Genomic DNA, 15,507 nt, shown 5'->3' on the forward strand with positions numbered 1-15,507 from the left:
ATATACACACATACAGAGAGAGAATAATAAATAATTGGTAGATAAATAATATTTTAATGAAATATAGTAAAATAAATAATTTGATATGGGTTTTTTTGAATGGTGGTTATGTAAGAAAATAAAAATAAAAATGGGTAGGCTCTTATGTAAAAATAAACAAAATTGTTTTGCATAAGCTGATATGTGAATGCTCTAAGGTAGGACTCAAGTCTTACTTGTAGAATCTTCTCAAAAAAATAAAAGTCTTACTCATAGAAAACAAAATTAATTAATTAATTAATAAGAGAACCACGTGACTTTTTCATAATTCACAAAGATAATTAATCTGTGACTTGTTCGATTGTAATATGTGTATTTTAATGGTCTGCAAAAGTTGCTGTTCATTTGCAGAACTCGTTCCCTGCTAAGACTACAAAAGCTATTGGATTTGAAGTTCATACTTTAGAAATTAAAAATGGAGTATTTTTTAAACCAATTTTACAGTCTTCCTTTCTTTTCCATATTCTGGAAGAAGTCTCTGCAACAAAAATAGCATGAAACATTACTCTGGGAGAAGCAAACTATAACACTGCAAATGAGGCTATCATTTTACTCATGAAAGAGAGACAATTCAAGATAAAAACACATAATTCAACTTATTAATAAAATCATTTCCCTGAGAAACCCAATCATTAACTAAAAAACAAAATTAAACGAAAAGAGAGAATGAAGGACTTGTACTTTTATTATTCTTATGAAAGTAAATAACAAAAAAAAAATTATTATAAATCTTGAACCCAAAACTTCAAGATATACCAAGAACAACCTCCTTTCATTATATATGTTTAATTGTAGCTTTTGTGTGTGTGTGTGTGTATATATATATAATTTATAGGGCTATATTAGAAGTACCGAATCTTCATGTGTGAGCTCATAACTAATTTTTACTTCACATGTTAGCATCTATCACATTGACCTAACTTGCCTTAACATATAAATCTTTTATAAAATTATGAATAAACTACTCTCTTAAAAAAAAAATTGTACTTTTACTTAATATGGGACTCAATCCTTATATGTACGTAAGACGGTAAGAGTAAGAGGCACTCCTTAATTATAAGAGTTGCACCACTATACATGTATATATGCACTAGTTCATGCAGAAGTTGAACTACAGCTTCAATAACAATTTTTTTAAGGAGGGAGAGAATCGCTCAAGGGATCCTAGGAATTTTCTAGGGAGAGAAGTGCCCAAGGGTCCAAATCTACATAGCTTTTATTTTTTCGCACAAAAAGTTTGATAGGATAAGAACATGTTATATGGGTATGAATGTAAAAAATGTAGTAATGTTATGTAAGGGATGGAATCTGGCCAAAGTGTATCACCCCGTTGCATTCTATTTATATTAAACCAGGACTCAAGTCTTATTTGCATGTAGAAAACAAAATTAATGAGAGAAACACGAGACTTTTTCAAAAATACCATTAAAATTTAACCCTTTTTTTTTGTAGAAAAAAAAAAAAAGCCCTTACATATCCTGATAACATAAAGGGAAATGAGAATTAAGACACTCGAGATTAGTGAGAATCCAAAATCAAAGTCTTGTTGGCTCAAGGCCTAGTCACTAACCACTTGCTAGGTTGGTTAAATTAAATATTTTCACTTCTACTATTATTATTACTATCTTATATTGAAAATTTGAAATACACCCAGATAATCTGTCAAATTGTTTTGTGTATATTAAATTGGATTAAATGGTCCTAATCACACAAATTTACTCACACGTGTGAAAATCTTAAATTCTGTAAAAAAAAAGAAAAAAGAGAAAATCTTACGCTCGTTTGTAGAACTCGTTCCCTAACAATTCAAAAACTATTGGATTTGAAGTTCTTTGTATGAGCCCTGTTAAAGACTGGGCTTGTATTCTAACAAGCCCATCGTGTTAATTTCCTTATTTATTGCATTCAATATTTAAATATTTAAATTGAAGCCCAATGCTTTGAGTGTTTGGGAACACTTTAATATCCAGTTATCCACATTGGTAATTTCGTATAACTTCATTTACTAAATGTTATTGTTTTTAAAAAAAAATTGAAATACTAAAAGTTACCTATCCCCAAAGTCACCATTGCAAAATGCCTTAACAAGTGGAATTCTAAATAAACACCCCCTTTTTATACTCAGGGTTTGCATTTCAGAAAAGTAGAACTCTAAAAAAATATTTATAGAGGTTTTTCTATTAAAGATGACGCTAGGCTTGTATCTCATATTAAATGAGTGCAGTACAAAACTACAAAAGGGCAGGAAAATGGTTAAATATATTTCAGAAATAAATGGAATTTCTTAACCAATTTCATAATTCCCTTTTTCTTTTCCATGTTCTAGGAAAAGTTTCTACAAAATAATATTAAAGATGAAGTTTGAGATTCGAACTTTTGTCCTTTTATATATATATAAAAAGGAGAAGAGCCACGAGTATATTTTTACTCACGACTCAAAATAACAATACACTATTCATTTTATTTATTAATAAAATTCATTTCCTCAAGAAAATTAATCGATCATTACTTGACAAACAAAATAATGAAATAGAAACTAAGAAAAGTGAGTGAGATCAAAGAAAAAATAAGTTTATTTCTCTTACAAAATATTAGTAAAAAAAAAAAAAACATAGATTATTTTATATGTGTACCCAATACTTCATGATACACCAAGAACAACCTCCTATTTTCAACCTTCGATGCAAAACTCCTTATAGAAGTATACCTTCCAAACCCATTGACCACCAATCATCGCCATCACATGTTCCAAAAAGGTTTTGTTATACACCATCCTTTCGTCCTTCAATTTTCGAAGTGTTATTTTTTTTTGGTATTTGATAGAACAAGATGTGAGAATTGATTTACAATGGTTGGGTTTATATAGGTTTTAGGAATTGTGAGAAAATCTAGTTTACATTAATTTTATGATGCTACATAAGGAATGTACAACAATTCCTTCCATATTGTTTTTCCTAAAAAAAGCGGAGCGTTGTTGTGTCATGAACATCTTATGTGAAAATATCAAGTTTGTCTTCCATTGAAGGTAAGTTCCAAGAACAAGAAATTTAATACCCCAATTGGATTTCCATATTAGAAAATATAGTACCAATTAATTTTCATGCCAAAGAGATTGCCAAGCAAAAGTCCTAGTCAAGTAAACAAAAAGTGGGATGATTGTTTATCCGGAATGTACTCCTGAGGCCTGAAACATCCACAATTCTTATCATAAAAATTCTTATCTTAATTTATATATTTATAAATTATGCAACGGGGAGAATGAGTAATATACCATGAAATATGAACAGTCTTGATTGTTAAAATTCTCAGCTGTCCCAATGGGTTGGCACTCGGTAGCATGTTTAACACGCAAGAACAATGCATGCATCTAGTGATTAAAAGCATGAGGTACAAAGGGTTCCAAAAAATGATGTATAATAAATATAGTATAAAGTGATAAAGACGCTTCACAATTACTTTAGAGACTCATGCAGCTATTTTTTTTTTCTATTTCTAATAAATTGATATATATATACACACACCATAAATACCAAAAATCTTAAAATTTGTTAGCAATATATAGGTACATTGAATTAGTGAAGAAAAATGATTTTTTTTTAATTATTTAAAAAAATGATTTTTTTTTAGAAACAAAACTGTTTGATAACGGTTTTTGTTTTCTATTTTCAAAAACTTATTTTTGGGAATATAAATAAAAAACAATTTTCTTATATTTTTGAAATGAAAAACATGTTTGGTTAGTTGAAATTAAAAAAAAAAAAAGTTTTTTGAAGAAAAAATATAGAAAAATACCAAAATATGTTGTTACTAGTGGATTTAAACTCTAATGCTAAATTATTAAATAAGACAGATTCATTAAATTGAATGCATATTTTTATTTACTTTTGAAAATTAGAAACTGAAAACAACATTTCGTATGTTTTCAATTTCCTTTACGAATTGAGTTTTAAGAATAGTTTTTATTTTCTGTCTATTTTGCGTTGTCAAACAAGTTTTTGAGTCTAAAAATTAGAAAATTATTTTTGAAAACATAAAATAAGAAGAAAAAATAGTTACCAAACATATCCTTATTTATCCAGAAGTGACTCTTGGCATTTTCAATTCTTATCATAAAAATGATTATTTTATATTTATAAATAATGCAATAGCGAGAATGAGTAATATATAGTGAATAGTCTTTTTCTTTTTTTAATTTTTTATAGAAGGACTATGAATAGGCTTGATTGTCGAAAATGGTCGGCTGTCCTAATGGGTTGGCAGCTTGTTTAACTCGCAAGAACAATGCATGCACCTAGTGATTACAAACGTGAAGTACAAAGGGTTCCAAAAAATGGTGCATAATAAATATAGATAAACTATAAGGGGTGTTTTTTATTTGTAAGCAATATATTATATTTTCTTATTCTCTTTGAATTGAATTAGTAAAAGAAAATGGTTTTTTATTTTTTATTTATTTAAACTTGAATTGTAACGGTAAATAACAATGCTTATCTTGTAAAATTAGAGCACATATACTTAAAAAAAAAAATCATCTAAATTATTATTTGTCAGTATATTACCTTTTCTAGTAGAATCCTTAAGTTATTGATATAAATTTTACTAATTTAGATGAAAATGGATAAAGCTCTATCAAGATTAAATACTACCTTATCAAGTTTTTTTTTTTTTTTTTTTAAAAAAAAAAAAAGGTAAACAGACCCAAGATTTGGATTGAGAGGGCCAAAATATGAATTAAAAAAAATCATGGGCACTAACAATTACTTAAAAGTCATGGATATATATTCAAATTACTTTATTTACTCTCAAAAGTGATTGGACTAGCTCTAGTCTAGTTAGAACTTCACTCTCTTACTTATATTGGTATTCAAAAAATTTTTGGGGGTTCAAAGTATTATGAAATGAGAACTAAACTAAAGCTTTCATTTTTGTTAAATTTTCTACATGTTTTTATGACTACAGCGTTAGAATACTCATATAAGTCAATGTATAATAGTGTAAGGAGTAAATTTGCACATCCAACTCTAAATATTACTAGATTCTCAAAAAAAAAAAAAAAAAATCTAAAAATTACTAACCATGTAAAATACAAAGTTACTATTCATACGCAAATCTATGTTTTAAAATACAAAGTTACTCCCTGTTTGGCTTAAGGTATGTTTTATTTATATTTATAAACTTTAAAATGTTTCATTTAAACTTCAAAATTTCTAGAATCGTTTCATTTAAAATTTCTATCACACTTTTTCCATTAGCACCATTAAACATCATGTGAAGAGTTTCTTAATTGATTTTTTTCCCCAAAATTTGAGGTTTAAATGAATTTACCCAAAACTCTTAAGTTTTAAGTAAAACTATCTTAAACTATAAGATTGAAATGAAACTCTTTTAGAAATTTTAAAGTTTAAATGAAACATTTTGAAAATTTAAGATTAAATGAAACACACTCAAAACTCTAAGATTTAAAAAAGTAATTGACCATTTTTTTTTTAATAAATGAAACAACACTATAAAGTCTATGTTGAACTTTTTAGTGAAAATTGTTTTATTTAATGATATTTGTGAAACTATAAAATTTCTCTTACAACAATAAGACTACGTGGACTTTCTTTTAAGTATACTTAATTATCATTTACAGGAGGGTGCTTGTATAAATTAACATAATTAGTAGTCTCATCTTACTGCAATAAAAAATTATATATTTTTATTTTAGTGATCCCAACTTACCATGTGTGAGATTGTTCAAAGAGTTGTTGAACAATTTGTGCCATGTGCACCGGATGTTAGCCTCATCATTAGAATCACGAGTCACGACAACATAGGTGTCACATCAACTATCTTGCAAGTCTCATGCACATCCATGCAAGCCCACTAGACAAGCATCTCGAGTCACCTATTGACCATGATCATTTCCCACGTATTACATGTTGTGAGTGTTCTCGCAACGCCCACTGCTCAAGATGCTTCCATCTGTTTATGAAGCTTTCGGAAATTAGTGTCAACCATCACTTGTGATCGTATGTTATATTTCTTGACATGCATGCCTTACGCGTTTTGTCATTATATAAAGTCTAGGCATCCCAAATTGTTCCACCTTAATTTTGAGGGAGAGGGTTAGAGATATCATGGCCCAAGAGCCCCAAAACTATTGGAAATCCATGTACTTGTAGAACAAGCAAGCTAATATTGAATTAGACTAAGGTTAGTTTAGGGCTCTTTATTATATAGAACTTACACTATGTTTATAATAAACAAAAGTTCAATTAACCAGTTAAAATTTGCCATGTAAAAATGTTATAAAATAAATTTTTTTTAATATCTCAAAGATTTTTATATAAAAAATCAAATTTTGCTCCCAAATTTGGGGATCTTTCTCTAGTAGGGCGCTATAGGCAATAGCCTAAGTCGCCTAGGCCTAGGGCCGGCCCTATTAACACTATAACATGTAAGTCAATCTTTTATAAAAGCATGAATAAATTACTCTCTTAAAAATTAAAAAAAAAAAAAACTTTTACTTTTACTTAATACAGGATTCAATCCTTATAAGAGTTGCACCACATGTATACATTAGTTCATGCAAAAGTTGAACCATAGCTTTGATATTAATTTTTTTTAGGGAGGGAGAGAATCGCTCGAGGAGTCCAAGAATTTTCTAGGGAGAGAAGTGTCCAAGGGTCCATATCTGCGTACCTTTTATTTTTCACGCAAAAGGTTTGATAGCTTAAGAACATGTTATTTGGGTATATGAATGTAGAAAAGGCAGTGATAGAATCTGGCCAAAGTGTTAAGTGTATCACCCCCATTGCGTTCTATTATATTAAATCAAGACTAAAGTCTTACTCGTAGAAAACAAAATTTATGAGAGAACCACATGACCTTTTCATAAATAACATTAAAATTTTTATTTATTTTTTTTTTTTTGTAGAAAAAAAAGCCTCTACATATCCATGATAACAAAAAGAAAAATGAGAATTAAGTAATTAATGCACTCAAGATTAGTGAGAGCCTAAAACCAAAGTCTTGTTGGCCCAAAGCCTAATCACTAGACCACTTACTAGATTGGTTAAATTAAATCTTTTTCAATTCTACTATTGTTTTACTATCCTATATTGACAATTTGAAATACACCCAGATAATCTGTCATATTGTTATATACTTATATGTGTATTAAATTTGATTCAATGGTCCGGATTACACAAATTTACTCACACATGTGTTCAATGGTCCGGATTGCAGAACCCTTTCCCTGACAATTCAAAAACTTTGGATTTGAGCCCCATTAAAGACTGGGCTTGTATTTTAACAAGCCCATTATGTTAATTTCCTTATTTATTACGTTCACTACAATATTAAACTATTTAAACTGAAGCTCAATGCTATGATCTATGAGTGTTTGGGAATACTAATATCCACAATGGTATAACTTCATTTACAGAATATCACCTATCCCCAAAGTCACCATTGCAAAATGCCAGTTAAAAAGTCGAATTCTAAATAAATGCTTTCTTTTTCTTTCTCAGAGGGTTTGCAATTGGCATCTCAGAAAAGTCGAATTCTGAAAAATGGTATATAGATTTTTTTTTTATACTAGTTTCGTATCTCATTATGAATGAGTACAATACAAAAGGGAAGTGGAAATTGTTAAATATGCTTAAGAAATATATGGAGTTTCTCAAACAATTTTACAATCTTCTTTTCTTTTCCACGTTCTAGAAAATATCTCTACAAAATAATATTAAAGATAGGATTCAAGTGATTATAGCCCAATGGTTGTGACACTTTTTATGGTGCTTGATGTTTAAGATTCAAACTCTACCTCCCTTTTACCCTCCCACTATCTATCTAAAAAAAAAATATTAAAAAATTAAGCCTCCGTTTTGATACTAATGAAAAATGAAAATTATTTTACTATTCAGCTTATTTTTGCTACTATGCATAGGTCTTACTGCACTTTTTGGTACTATTCATAGGTTTCACTGTACTATTTCAGCTAACTTTTACCTTTATATACATAACTTTCAATAATAAGTTTTCAGTTTCAGCAAAATAAGCAATATCTAACTGCCGCATGCAATTTTGGTGTTAGCTTATGAGTGTATTCCCTTATCTCATCCCCCTTCCCTTATATGTTTGTGTGTGTATGTGTTTATGTTTCTCAAAAAGAAGATACTCATTGTTGTTGAGTCGTCCTTCATCGGTAAGGTGTGATATTGGGAAGAAGTTTATCACTTCCTCCGCGACACTAACTATCGCATGCAGTTTTGGTGTTGACGTGTGTGTGTGTGTGTGTGTGTGTGTGTGTGTGTGTTTATGTGTGTTTGTGTGTGTGTGTGTGTTTATGTTTCTCAAAAAGAAGATACTCATTGTTGTTGAGTCATCCTTCATCGGTAATGTATGATATTGAGAAAGAGTTTATCACTTGCTCTGCGACACTAACTGCCGCATGCAGTGTTGGTGTTGACGTATGAGTGTATTCCCTTATCTCATCTCATTCCCCTATATGTGTGTGTGTTTGTGTTTTTCCAAAAAATATATTAAAGATAAGGGTCGGCCCAGTTGGGAGTATCATTTTTACTCATGACTCAAAATAACAATACTTTGTTCACTTTATTTATTAACAAAAATCATTTCCTCATGAAACCCAATTGTTACATAACAAACAAAATAAAATAGAAACTGCGAAGAGAGTGAAATCAAAGAAAACACACTTTCATTGTTATTACAAAATACTACTCACTAACCTGTGCGATGCACGGGATAGTTAAACAAAATTTATACACATTTACTTTTATTGGTACAATCATTTGAAAACAATTCTAACTAATACCCAAATGTAAGAGACGCATTGACTTACTATTTTTAAAGTAGCCTTTCGAAAAATACGATTGGCTATACAAATCTCATTTATTGTCATGCAATGGATTTATAAACTATTAATCCCAAAAATATGGGCTTATGCTATCATTAGAATTTACACATATTGTGCAACTTAGCCTTAATGTCTCATCAACTGTTAGAAATATAAACTGCTAATATATAAATAAAAGCCATGACTTGAGGAGGACGCATTAAACTTCAAATTAGAGAAGTAGTATTACTTTCTCAATCTTTGCTCTGTTGTAATAATAATATAGAGGAAATTCAAAACATGGAAAGAAAATAAAAATTACAAAAATTAATTCCATTATCTTTCATGCTATACTTTGTAATTGTACGGAATTAAGTCAACTCAATTTAAGTAGTTGTAATAAAATTGGCTTCTACTATTCTCTATTCTATAGAGATACGAACATATTGGATTTCTCAAACAATTACCGGTATTGCAATAAAATGATTTATTATTGAAAATAAGAAACAATTAAGCTCATCCCTTAAAGATTTACCTCTTGTACTTGTATGACATGGTAATTCCATTCAAACTTTAAAATAGATTATTTGCCTTACCTAGATGCTTTCCTTGTGGCGAGGACAAATAAAATGAGACAGGTGCTTCATGACCTTCAAAGCAAAAAAGCTTTCTTCTAGTCAAATACAAAACTCGACAAGAGGAGTAACAAAGAAAGAAATTACTCAATGAAAAACCATGGTGAATGAAGAAAAGATTTTTGAACTTCCAAAGATCCACACAAATTTCAGCCATAGGTGCAAAATGCCAAGTTAAGAAATATAAATATTGATCTACAGGTGCAATTTTTAAATAGAAAATAGCAATCTCATGGACAATAGAAACTTTTTAATACTTATTGAGAAAAAAGATAAACTGAGATTTTTGCTAAATAATTTTTTTTTTGATAAGTAATGTAAATTTTTTCTTAGATTAATTGAATCATATCATGAACAAAAACCCTAGCAACCAAATAGAAAAACTATTACCTTGATTTGATTTCTCATTTATCAATGATGGTGATTGGAGAATAAGTTAATTTGGTCCATAAGAGTGGCCCTGAGTAATTGCCAATGGCAAGTGCCAAAGATAGTAAGTAAATCAAATCAAAGAAGGAGAGAGTATAAATTATTTCACGAAATCAAAGATCTCTTTACATCCCATAAAATTTAAAATAAAAAAGAAAATCTCTCTATAGCTTAAGAAACACAATATACTAAAATTAAAGAGAGAATTTTCGGAGGACAAAATATTATAGATAATTTAAGAGAATTTTGGTTTAATTCCTGAACACCGCAACTCCATAAAATTCATACTAATAATAATATTTTATGATTGCACAGTTAGAATTTTGGTTTAATTCTTAAACACTGACTTGGAAATTGATTATACGAGTATTCAATGGTGAACAAAGTACTATGTTTTAATTAATATATAAACAAAACTAACCTTACAAAAGCTACCATGCACATGGGGTGTGTTGTAGATCTTGAATGCTATACCGTGCGATTAGGGCTTCCTACATCTGGAGAGGGAGAATTTGCAGAAACCGTGGCTTTATATTTCTTAACTTGAGAGAGGGGTAAGGTTGCTAGGGTTTTGAAGTGGGAAGAAAGGAGTTATAATATGAATTTGTGTGGGAATGGAAGTCCAAAACGTTTCAAATTAAATATTCACCTAATAATAATGTTCTTATTTTTATTTCTTATTTTTTAAATATTGTGCTGATGTGAAAAATTGTGGTGCCAGCAGAGGCTTCAGTTTTATATATATATATATATAGACTAGTCGCTAACCCATGCGATGTACGGAATAGTTAAATAAAAAATAAATTATTTTGCTACTATAACTTGGCTATAAAAAAAAATGCTATGGTAATGACTTCACACATATAATCTATGTTATCTTGCACATTTGTTTGCATAACAAATGGGTTGTTTTCATCTTTTTAATAAAACAATCAATGGTAGAGGAAAGAGATAAACTATTCCATTGAAGGATGCATGATGAATGTCAACTTTCCCAACTTGTTTAGTGTACAATCAATGGTAGATGAAAGAGAAAAACTATTCCATTGAAGGATGCATGATAAACAATCAAACGGGTTGTTCTCTTTCCTCATCTTTTACACTACACTACATTTGGGTAGTGTTCAGCACAAAGAATTGCGCAGAACTTCTTGTAATCACAAATGTTTTGGTTGTAAACCTATGCACATATCATAAAGAGTAAATCCTACTTCAGATAGATATATTATAAAATTATTCAAATGGTTAAATTAAACAGGAAATAAAGAAGAAAAGTTGCACCAGCCACAAACTCAATTAGATTTCTCTTGAATAAAATGGCGTTATAAGTGTTATAAAAAATGAAAAAAAAAACACTAAGAAAGGGGAAGGAATACTTACACTTGAAAATCTACAAATTCAATGCTTGATAATAGATCTACAAATTGCATTCTCATATTCTCCATCTTCTACAAGTTAATTGGATATAATTAAAAAGTTTTCCAATCAAACACTCTTTCCTTTCCATTATGCTTTGCATATTTTCATCCTCACAAAGTTTAAGAAGTGCTCTGTGGTCACTGCATAAAGAATGTGTGCACAAGTTTAAAATCAGTAATAGAATTAAGATTAACCATTGAAAAAACCTACAAATGCCATAAAAAGGATCAGTATGGATCAGCTTAATAATCAACCTGCAAGAATCACCAGTAAAGGATCTTCTTCATCAGCTTTTAATTACAGCATAAATGGGTCACTATGTGTAAAAAGATCTGCAATTGTTAAGGCTGGATTGAGGCATTAAAAGATAGAATCCATAGAAGCATCTTTCCAATATTTGGGTCCTAATGGTAAAATGCAAAGATGGTGACCTGTTACTCAAAATGTTTTTATTTATTTATTTATTTATTACAGTGAACATCCTAAAGATGTTAACCAATACAGAAACTTGTATCCAATGTTATACCAAGTGGGGTAAATGCCTCTATATTATCTAGAGCCCAATTTTTTTAAAGCATTTTGAATCACAAGAGCATCTGATGGCTAAAGTGCTTTTGCCAAAAGTGATCAAATAGTTCCAAGCAACAAACTTTTAAAAAGCAATCATAGTTCTTGTAAATCTGACATTCTTAGGTAACTGATACTGAATCAATGCATTATGGATCATCTTTGCATACAATCTATAATAAATAAACGACAAAAAAAGGAAGAAAGAAAAGGGTTTAAATTAATCAATAAACAAATTAGGCTACCTAAGTTGGAGAAACATGTTTCATAGATACAAAATATTATGGGCAATTCATATTGGAGTGGAAGAGATTGTACCAGTCAAAGTCTCTGTTTCGACACCTCTATAAAAACATCCATTGGGTTTGAGGTTGACCCTTGGGAGACTGACCAAACTCTGCAGTATTGATTAAAATCTTATTACAATTCTAAATCTTCATGCAATCATTATTACTTATACAATATCAATTAATCCGATACAGCAGCTATTTTGAAGTATTTGTGCTTCCTATTTTGAAGTATCTTTGAAACCTATTATTTGAATTATATCCGTGTAACAGAAAGAGTTTGAAAAAAAAATAAAAAATATTATAGTATGGAAAGGTAAAAGTTAAATGTAGAAAGCTTGAAGGAGAAAAAAAAGGTATAATTTTTACCTATTTTCGCACAAAGATTGCGAGCCTCATTCCAATCTATCTCATGATAGGGAACCATATAAAGCTCCTTTCTCAAAGATTGGATTGTGGATGTGATAGGACCGACAAACCTTTCCCATATAAATAAGACATGGGCAAATACACCATTTGGCAATGACACCGCACCCTTCCTATTAACAGACAAGATAAAAATTCATAACCAAGAAATTGAGGACAAAGCCCTGCTACTGCAATTAGCAGCCCCCTCAGTTGATACTCATGAATCAGAGTTCTTCCTCACAAATTTTAACAGAGAATATGCAGATTGAACAAATTTTAAGTGATATATGACATTTTCCCAATGTTTTCTAAACCATGTTAGTAAGATTTTTAAACTGTAAGCAATACATGATACTTTTTCCTTGACAAAACTGAACATACATTGTGTTAATGGTATAAGAAAGTACAGTCAAATAGAGACCTGGATGACAATGGAGAAGGTAAGGGAAGAGCCACATTTCTGGTGGCAGTGGATTATTCCCAGACCATTCATACACTCCAAGTACCTGAAACCAGAGAAAATCAACCACAAGTCAGTTGATATTTTCAAGGTATTAACTTCTTTGGCAATATCTTACAAAAAATAACACTGAGGTCATACTGAAAGCCACATTTTCCCCCATGAAGTGATTGCAGTGGCACCACTATGATCCAAGATCCACTTCTGTGCTTGTTCCATTGCCTCTAGTCCATCCTCAGCTCCTTCACCAAGCAATTTCAAAGTAACATAATTTAATGCAGTACCAAACATGGTGGTTGGGCCCTCAATATGTAGACCCCAATCCCCATCTTTATATTGCAATTAGAAGAGTCACCACTTCAAGTTTTTTTTTCATCAACAATATTAATACCACCACAACTAGAGCAACACGTCAAGGAATTTGGGATTTTGAAGATAATTGAGTCAAGATTTGTATCAATGTACAAAATATTCCATCAGATTTGTGTAGAAAAATCATCAAATTTAAAACTTAAAAGGTACTAATTCTGAAACTATTGCATCAATAGGAGGAGAAAATTGAACTTTAAGAGCATGAAGATAAACTCACTCTTAAATGTTTTGGTTAAACATTTAACATCTTTACTCAATTAGAATTTTTTTCAACATACCATCTAGCTACCACTTCTATTTTGGGTTATCATCTCTAACCACCACCTAAAATTTTGTGGTTGTGTCTATGCTTCCCAACCAACAAAAAAATTATGTTCCCCACCATTAAACTGACTTCTCAATTTTGCAAGTATTATGACTTCTAGAATATCAGCAAAAAAAACTCTAAGAAATTTCATCAAATACCTTGTGTACATGTAAAAGAAAAAACACTTAATGAAAGTGGACATTATTAGAAATAGTAGCATAACAGTCATAAATCATTGCAAAAATTCCAAAACATGTATGTATCAGTACTTCCAAATCTACTATCCAAGCCCATATCCTACCAATCAAATTGCTTGGACATTCAATTGTGAAAACTGGTTCCTGCAAAGCAAATCCCCCCACTTTTCAAAGGCAACAAAGCAATGAAAAATAACCCACTACTTGCCTATTAGATTCAATAATCAATATATCAGCTTGGATCACAGTGAAGTCTCACAAAATATGCTTAAAAAATAGATATGGAAGAAGAAAAAACACAGCTCTACCTTTTCACTTTGCTGTTGCTGGAATTTGTAGCCAACCTCTAAACTCTATAGGTTCAGTCCTCCGTTGTGCATGGCAGAAAGCAGAAACTAAATATTAGTAGTAGGCACGGATCTTAGCTTCCATGGTTATACCTGAATTTAAAATATAAACCTTACCATAACAAAAATAACTACACTTGGGTTGGATATAAAAAAAAAAAAACTGAGGTCTTTGGGTTAGAATTGATTTTGTTTTAGTAGAAAAGATTAAAACAGAGTCACCTCGAAGTAAACTCTTCATCTTCTCCTACATAGAAATCTCCCTCCAAGATACTCCCATACGGAATAGAAGAAGAAGAAAGTTCCACAAACGAAAAACTATCTTAACTTTTTAAAAATAAAATAAATAAATAAGAGAAAGAAACAACAGTGATTTATGAACAACATACTTGGTTGCATTCTTACAAAAGGATACGGTTAGGAGACATAGTTTTGATTGAATTTGCTAAAACATGAAAGAGAGAGCAATGCGGCCAATAATTGAAATTAGCAAACTCCACTACCGGTTCCAAGCCCATCAATCTAAAATATGAAAGAGACGAAGCCCACATAGAATTTGTTGTTCTATTGGGTTTCCCCAAGTTCAACGAAGCCAACATCGTTTAAATCCGTAGTTGATAGCAAATCCTGATCTTAGACAATTTAAAAACAAATTAGAATCTTTACTTCAATGAAATTTGGAACTTTAACTTCAAATTGTTACTTATCTAACCTTAAATTGCAGAGACATTGAAAGTTGAGAGAGACTTGGAGAGAGACGGTGGCTGTATGAGGATTTGAATAGGATTGGAGTGATCAGTGTTTGTTTGAGATTTTGAATATATTTACAGAGACACGGCGAGAGGCTGTGGTTGTGTAAGATTAGAACAAAAAATAGTGGATTGTGGGAAGGAGTAATACTGAAACACTCAAAATTAATAACCACCCTTAAGCCAAAACGTTGCGTCTCTACTCTCTAAAATAGTTTTTACTTTTTATAACGTTGTGTCTAATAGTTTTTCTATTTCTCTTGCAGTTTTTTTTATATTTAAATATGTACCTTATGCCAAACGTTAGGAGTTAACGAAACTGAATAAGCAAACTACCGAAAAGGCACAATTGTTTAGTGTTTTAAAGCAAACGTGGCATTAATTTGTGTAGCCACATGGCGTAATGAGGCGCGATCAACAAAAAGTCAAACGTTTCAACTATTAAT

General features: G+C 30.4%; 1 protein-coding gene across 8 annotated transcripts; it reads right to left on the reverse strand.

The window, feature by feature from the left end:
• Window positions 1-11,674: 11,674 nt before the first annotated feature.
• On the reverse strand, window positions 11,675-15,233 carry LOC142615165 (cycloartenol synthase-like). 8 transcript variants are annotated; one of them, XR_012840682.1, is made up of 5 exons: window positions 15,025-15,233; window positions 14,274-14,939; window positions 13,231-13,331; window positions 13,051-13,135; window positions 11,675-12,331 (listed from the first exon to the last, which is right to left on the reverse strand). XR_012840682.1 is itself a non-coding variant. In XM_075787866.1 (5 exons), exons 3-5 carry the CDS (start codon window positions 13,306-13,308, stop codon window positions 12,663-12,665), a joined length of 261 nt encoding a protein of 86 aa, XP_075643981.1. In that variant the 5' UTR covers window positions 13,309-13,331; window positions 14,274-14,939; window positions 15,025-15,233; the 3' UTR covers window positions 11,675-12,662. The 8 variants fall into 8 exon arrangements, 1 of the variants encoding a protein (XP_075643981.1); XM_075787866.1 differs by having other exon boundaries at window positions 11,675-12,760; XR_012840683.1 differs by having other exon boundaries at window positions 11,675-13,331; window positions 14,274-14,360; window positions 14,702-14,939.
• Between the last annotated feature and the right edge of the window lie 274 nt (window positions 15,234-15,507).

Source organism: Castanea sativa, chromosome 11, assembly GCF_040712315.1.
Source record: "Castanea sativa cultivar Marrone di Chiusa Pesio chromosome 11, ASM4071231v1".
Lineage (NCBI taxonomy): Eukaryota > Viridiplantae > Streptophyta > Magnoliopsida > Fagales > Fagaceae > Castanea > Castanea sativa.